The 7653-nt window shown below is 46.6% G+C and overlaps 1 protein-coding gene across 1 annotated transcript in view; it reads left to right on the plus strand.

The window, feature by feature from the left end:
- LOC119414925 (collagen alpha-1(I) chain) overlaps positions 1 to 1276 on the plus strand; it is an 11914-nt gene extending 10638 nt beyond the window's left edge. Inside the window, exons 8-9 of the mRNA XM_037682044.1 lie at positions 944 to 1025; positions 1269 to 1276. Coding sequence (XP_037537972.1) covers positions 944 to 1025; positions 1269 to 1276 — 90 coding nt within the window. The remainder of the gene's footprint in view (positions 1 to 943; positions 1026 to 1268) is intronic.
- The last annotated feature ends 6377 nt before the right edge of the window (positions 1277 to 7653 follow it).

A 7653-nucleotide genomic window follows, 5' to 3' on the forward strand; every position in this document is an offset into this window, starting at 1 on the left:
AAAAAGGTTGAATCATGTCATCTGGACTTCGTTTTTTTGTTCAAAAAACACTGAGAAAACAAACTTTGTGTTTTTGAAACCATTAGTGAAAAGGCCAGACTTCAGGGGTATCTGAGGCAGGCTTGAAACACAAGAGTCAGGGTTGCTTCTGGGTAATACCAGACAGCTAGGCCTCAGACTGACGAAGCCTCTTGGATGAGGGGCAAAACGTTTCTTTTTAACAAAAAAAAACGAAGTCCAGATGACATGATTCAACCTTTTTTGTTGTTCATAGCAAACACTGTTTCAGCTTAAAATAACCTTCATCATAAAGTCTTATTATAGGTCTTTAAATGTTATATTAACTAATATTTACAAATTTACAAAATTCTATTTTACAATAGACTTTATTTTATTTGTCCAGTTTTGGTGATTTGATCGTGTTTCCACCAATCTTATAGAGCTATGAAAAATGACTGTAAAACAGGCTCACATTTGTAAATAAAGCTGCCAGTCCTTGAAGAAATGCAAACAGTATCTCTCACTACGTTGCACGCCAAAAATCTAGACAAGATTTTCTGCTACCAAATCACAAAGTCTTAGCTCAACGTCTGTAAAACGTACTGCCTTATAGCCGTTTTTGTGTTTGCTAAGGTCAGTTAGCTGTGGCAGCCATCTTGAATCAAGTTGACTCCACAAGTTGTAGATGTGCATCCAGTGGTAACCAGATGCACATCTTTAACTTCAATTAACATCATTAATCCAGCATGTATCCCTAATGTTTAACAGACGTTTTTGCAATGCTTGTAACGCAACATAAAAGCTTTTCTAATAAGTTTGATTTGTCGTTTACATAAAACTTAAACAGTACTTAAATTAGTACATCTGTATGCTCAGCTTTGTTAGTTATGTATTGTGTGTATACATGTGATATTAAGTTAGTAATGTGCACATGTGTGTGTAGGAGGCACTGATCCAAGAAGATTCAGTGGGATTGAAAGGAGACAAGGGAGATGAAGGAACACCTGGTGAGCCAGGAACACCTGGTAAGATTTTACCAACACTCGGCTCTTGTATCGCTGCAGACCTGCCACCTTATCCAACACCTCCCTCATCATTTGTGCTTCCAATGTTTTTTACTGATACGATTTATTATGATTTTCCCTCCCAGCCCCCGGGTTATCTGATGAATCTACGGTGAGTGAGGAGCAACAAACTGAATGTTTCTGTCTGGACTTTTTTTTTTTTCTTCAACAGTTTTTTTTGTTTGTTTTTTGTGGATCTCTCAGGGAGCTAAAGGTGATCTGGGACTCAAAGGTGAGAAAGGAGAAAAAGGGGACTCAGGTCTGCCTGGTCCACAAGGTCTTCCAGGAAGGTCAGGTCCTGTGGTGAGTTTTATTATATCCTAGAAATGAATTCAAGTTTAAAAATATATTGCTTTGTATTTTTTGACTGAATATTAAAATCCATTACATCCCCACCACAATAGCATGTCTGATAAATCCATGACACGCATGGTGTGGTATGTTGTGACATTGTTCATAAAAGGTTCTGTGGGTGCCAAACTCATGATTATAATGGTCAATGACCTGAACTGAACTTTATGTCTCTAAAACAAACAAAATAAGACTTAATACGCACAAATGACAGTCGCGTTTCCAAAAAAATATATTTTAATGTTTGTGTCTTTAGGGTCCAAAAGGTGAGTCCATTGTGGGTCCTCCAGGTCCAGTAGGTTCTCCTGGTCAAAATGGCACTCCTGGGTTTGGACGACCTGGACCGCAAGGTCCCCCTGGCCCTGCTGGACCACCAGGACCAGCATCTGCAGGATCAGGTGCATGTGTGTTTGTGAAGTAGATACAAAATAATGGACATTGTGGTTTTCGTTTTAATTCAGTTAAACGTGTTAATTGTAATCCAGTAAGTGTGTCTTCTCATCAGCTCTCAGTATCCCAGGTCCTCCTGGTCCTCCCGGTCCACCAGGATCTCCAGGTCATGCCAACCTGGTAAGGTGCCTAATCCAGATGTAACTGCTGGAAACAAAATAAACGTGTTCCTCTCCAACCTCCAACCCTGATGTGCTGATGTGTGATCAGGTGAGGACATATAAGACGATCCAAGAGCTGACCCAGGAGACCCACCATGCTGCTGAGGGAACAATGGCATACGTATCTGAGAGAGGAGGGGAGCTGTACATCAGAGCACGCAATGGCTGGCGCAAGATCCCGGTTTGTCCAAGTGGATGCACCCATTCACATTTCTTCATCTCATCAGCACGCATTGTAATATTATGTGTTGGTGGTTTTATGGAGACTCGTAGGGATTTATTAAAATCCAACACTGGTGCTTAAAACAATCAACATCTTCATACAAACACACAAACATGGGCATGAGTCCAAATATAATTACACTTTACTCTGTGCCATATCTAACTGAACTATGTGAGAATGTTTGCGGACATGGATATTTGTTTTTGCACTGATAAATGAATGATTAAGATGTTTCATGTTTTTGAATATATTTATTGTATATTACTTCTTTACACACACACATACCAGTCGAGGGCAATGTACACATCGATGTCTTGATAGACAATCGCTTTTTTGATTTACAGACGCTTTCATGTTGCTCGTGTCAACAAGTCATCATGCAGTGATCAGCTACTGCATGTTTTAAAGACATAAAAACCTGAATGACCTTAATTTTCTCCTTTAAACTCAGAGTTTGTGGATTTTTGACCTGAGCATCTTAGGAATAAATTTTGCAGTGGACTTTCCCTGGATGCCATTAATCTGGTCTCCAGTTTTAAAGTTAATAATCTTGGTGTTATTTTAGATCAGGACATGTTTTTTATCCCCCCCATGAAAACCAGGCCCCCTTTCTTCCATCTGCGTAATATCGCTAAAATTAGAAACATCTTATCTAAAAATGATGCAGAAAAACTGGTTCATGCATTTGTCACGTCTAGACTGGACTATTGCAATGGTTTATTATCTGGATGTCCAAAGTCTTTAGTTGATCCAAAATGCTGCTGCCAGAGTCTTAACTGGAGTTAGAAGGAGAGATCATATCTCTCCAGTTTTAGCTTCTCTCCATTGGCTCCCTGTCAAATCCAGAATTTAATTCAAAATCTTACTTCTAACCTACAAAGCCCTCAACAACCTAGCTCCATCTTATATTACAGATCTTATTGTTCCATATTTTCCTAACACAGCACTTCAAAGAAGATGGCTGCTTGTCCTGAGCCTGGTTCTGCTGGAGGTTTCTTCCTGTTAAAAGGGAGTTTTTCCTTTCCACTGTCTCCTTTGTGCTTGCTCAGGATGGGAGACTGCATCCAAGTGGATTCAACACAATCTGCTGGCTTCTTTAGATAGATTTCTTTTTACTAATTGGCTTTTATAATGATTGTGAATGTTTTTGTGTTGTGCCCAGAGACGACTTCTGTTGTGACTTTGCGTTATATGAATAAATTGAATTGAACTGAAAAGTGAAACTGTGCTCGGTGTGTGCACGTTTTAGCTTGGAGAGTTGATTCATTATGGACCCACCTCTTCAGAAGCGTCCCAGGCTCTCAGCAGACCTGAAGACTGGAATGGATCACAAAAGGTTCACAGCCAGGTTACTCATTTTCTTTATCACACACACACCCGCATATGCCCCCACCCCACTACAAACACACACACACACACACACACATAACCAGTAGGAAGTGGTTTGTCTTTTTTTATTTATTGCTGTTCAAACATTTTATTAAACAGGAGCTGCAGGACAGGAGTAGAGGATATCAACCCAGCTACAATGTTCTGCCTCACACCATCAACTCTGTACCTGGTGTGAGTGTAACAAACACACCTTTGCACACACAAGCCAGACTCTTTACCAGAGCCAGGTGGTGAAAGTCACTTGTTTTAACAGCGTGCAAACTGTAGTCTCCCTGATTTCTCCTGTCCATTCTTGTGTTTACAGCTCCATTTGATAGCTCTGAACGCCCCCCTCAAAGGGGACATGCGTGGCATTCGCGGGGCCGACTTCCAGTGCTACCAGCAGGCGCGTTCAATGGGGCTCGCCTCCACCTACAGAGCCTTCCTGTCTTCACACCTCCAGGATTTGGCTACCATAGTGAGGAAGGTGGACCGCACCGACTTACCCGTCGTTAATCTGAGGGTGAGAAATGATCCAGTTTTCAATTAAATTTAACATATCTCACATTTTCATTGGTTTCTTTTTCTTGGTCTTGTACACTATTTTGTCTTTGGGTGGGTGGGTGATTGCTTTAAGCTTCAGAAGGTCACTTTCTGTATTTTTGCGAGTTTTAAGACAAAATAACCATGTAAGTTATGTTCTCTTCCACTGCATTCAGGGTGAAGTGTTGTTTAGTAGCTGGGCGTCCATTTTCTCTGGGAATGGAGGGATTTTTGACCCTTCTACGCCTCTCTACTCATTTGATGGACACAACGTGATGACGGACTCAGCATGGTAAGAAGGAAAAGGATTCATCTTTGAGGAAAAGACAAGAAAATGCTTTTTTCTTCCCAAGCTCTGAATTTCCAAGTCTGATGATTCTGTTGAGTGGACAATACTAAATATACTGTAATTTCTGGACTATTGAGCACACCTGAATATAAGTCGTGCCCGCTAAATTTAAAAAAAAAAAAAAAAAAAGAAAATTTTACATAAATAGGCTGCTCTTTATAAGCCGCAGGTGTTCATGTTGTAACATGAGATATTTACACCGAAATATTTTATTTTACTTTTAATTAAATACGTACCGGTAACATGCACAAAGTAAATGTTTGTTTTTTTTCTGAACAGTGCCTGTAACACAGCTTATAACAAAAAAATATACAGTAGTCTACCAGGAAGTCATTGATCGCTATCCCCTAAGAGAGACGTGTAATGGGCAGCTATGTGAGTGCCTGGGTGTGACGAAGCTAAATGTTCTATGTCATATAGGCTTCGCCCTTTAAGGCTGTCGCTGATGGGTTTATCCCGTTATGCGCAGCATAAGCACTGAAAAAATTTAGTCCACGCCCACCTGCTGTGTGGGCCCCACCCGATCCGTATAAATTACGTTAAGAGCGGGAAATCGGCTCCCATTTTTTCTTCAGCGAGCTAAAAATAGCACTGTCAGAAGAACAAAGAAGGTAAATTGTGTAAATGACCAACCTTTGTTAAGGATGCTTGGCCCGGCAGTCGACCTCCGGTCGTCCGGTGAGTTCTCCTCCCCGAGGAGAAGATGACGAGCAGTCTTATTCCAAGGTAAGCGCCGGGGAATATTTCCCAGTGACAGGTCACTACACGCTGGACAACGCCATCTTGTATTTTTTCCTCTTATCGCCGACCCTCGGGGCGAACCGGATGGTTCCTCCGGGACAAGGCGTGCTCAGCTGCAGCCCCCGCTGCTCATTCCCTCCTGGGGAGCGTAGTGTAGGTGGAGGGGGGGGCTGAGTGAATGCTCACCCCATCCCACCTCGTTTCGCATCGGCGATCACACCGCTCCCGGCCGACAGCGCCCTCACGGTTGCCCGGCGGAACCCAGGAGGAGGCTGACATGAAGGGACCCCTTTTTTCTACGTCCCACGCCTTTTCCCGCCAGTTCGGCGGGAAGGTTGTTTCACTGGGCTCCACTCTGGCTCACCGTCTTGATCCATACGGCCCTGTGTTCCAACAGGACGTTCGACGGGCGAGGCCACAGACGGTTCTTCCTGGTAGATTGGGGGAGTCGGTCCCCAGCCCGCACCCATCACCAGAGTTGAGGGATTCACCGAGCGGGGCTATTCCTCGGTTACCCCCCCTTGAGCCAAGCCTCGCAGAAGCCTTCGGAGCGAAGCCGTCCAGGTTGGAGCAGCGTCCCGTCCCTCCGGGAAAACACGACCAGGCGGTGACCGCGTTCTCCAACCGAGCCCACCAATGTGCTTTTCAGGCGGCCGCAGCTAGCAACAACGTGGCGCTGCTAGCATTTAGCATGTCGAAGAGGCTGGAGGCCACAGACCTGCCGGAGGAGACAAAGAGTTCCCTGTGTAAATCGGCAGACGCCATCCTCAACGTGCGCCGCTTCCACGGTTTGCCTGTCGAGGATTGCAGCGTGGATGACGGTAATCCAACGTTCCACCTGGCTTCGTCACTCTCCCTCGCTGCCGGAAAAGCTGCACAAGGACTTGATGGAGGCCCCCATCACGTCGGACGCGTCGCTCGGAAGCAGCTTAAAAACCATGCTGGCGAATTCGAAGCAGTCGGAGGAGATGTCGGAAGCTGTGCGCCATCTCATCAAGCCGCGCGGCTCATCCCGTCCCCCAGCCCGCTGGAGAGATCGTCGCGAGCAGAGGCAGAAACATCGGCGCTCCACGGCAGCAGCAGCTTCGTCTCGCTCAGCTCCACCACCAGCCCCGCCCGTCAGAGACCACCACCCCCCCTCTTTCCAGCAACCTGCACTTCAGCGTTTCCCCAGAGATCGCCTGCAGACGGCGCTCGGGGCAAACAAATCGCAGAGCTCACGGGGGAGAAGTTTTAAAAATGACGGTCTGCGGAGGATGTGTGTATAAATGACACAGGAGTTGAAATAAATGTTTTTTCAATGATCAAAGTGCCTGTTTTTAGCCAGTCTGTAAGCTCGGATGAGCTCACAGCCGCTGCACACACATCTCCCTCCACACATAAAGAGCCGGTGTCCTTAAATAAAGGTTTTTTAAACCCACCGCCGCTCCAACACATGACGAGACGCTCACGCGACACCACGGTAAGCGAAATAACTCGTTATCAAACAGACCCGCACGATCACCACCCAAGCGGTGTTAAACGCGCACCCGAGCGAGGCAAGCAGCCTCCATCCAAACGGCGCTGTGTTGATGATGCACGCACAGCTGCCCGGCGTTCACCGGCTCACAACGGTATAAATGTGGGACCGCAGGCCAGGTCCGGTGGAGGTCCCCGCTCTCAGCGAAAACAACACACGCCTCACCTGAGCAACGCGAGCGGCCGTCATCCACCGCGTCTCAGCGATCGGCAGCTCACGGCGGCATAAGCGTGAGACAGCTGAACGAACCCGGCGACGAGCCCCGCCCCCAGCGAGAGCGGCGCGCGTCCCTCCAGGGAAAACGTGCGCTCCCGCGAGGCTCGCAACCTTCACTTCAACAGCACGGCGTTGATGAAGTCACGCCCTCCGCCTCTCAACGTTCGCACAGCGACGTTAAACGTGCAGCCTCACGACGTCATCAGCTGGCACATGCTTCGCCTCGGCACACACCGCCCCGCCCAGACATGAAGGTTGGTCCGCGATCCAGACACAGCGCACGGGCGCGCGCAGAACAGCCCTTTCGAGGAAGCCTTGCCTTGGGTCACGCGGAAAACTTTTCCGCGACGCATGACGGCGGTTGAGGCGGAGGATTGAATGACATCCGTTCAAAACACGGCACATCACTTAAACGCACGTCCACTCCACGAACGTTACGCAGAGTGGCTAAAAACCTGCTCGCCGGACAGATGGATGGACAGAGTGTTATGCAAGGGTTACACGCTGCAATTTGCAACCCGACCCCCTCCGTTCGGAGGAGTTATGGAGACGGTCCTGTCATCACCAGACCAAATCTCAGCCTTAAATACAGAAGTTCAGGAGCTTCTGATAAAAGGCGTAATTTCAAGAGTTCCCAACGGAGAGGAAAACACAGGGTTTTACTC

This window comes from Nematolebias whitei, chromosome 9 (genome assembly GCF_014905685.2).
Source record: "Nematolebias whitei isolate Nwh7 chromosome 9, NemWhi1, whole genome shotgun sequence".
Classification (NCBI taxonomy): domain Eukaryota; kingdom Metazoa; phylum Chordata; class Actinopteri; order Cyprinodontiformes; family Rivulidae; genus Nematolebias; species Nematolebias whitei.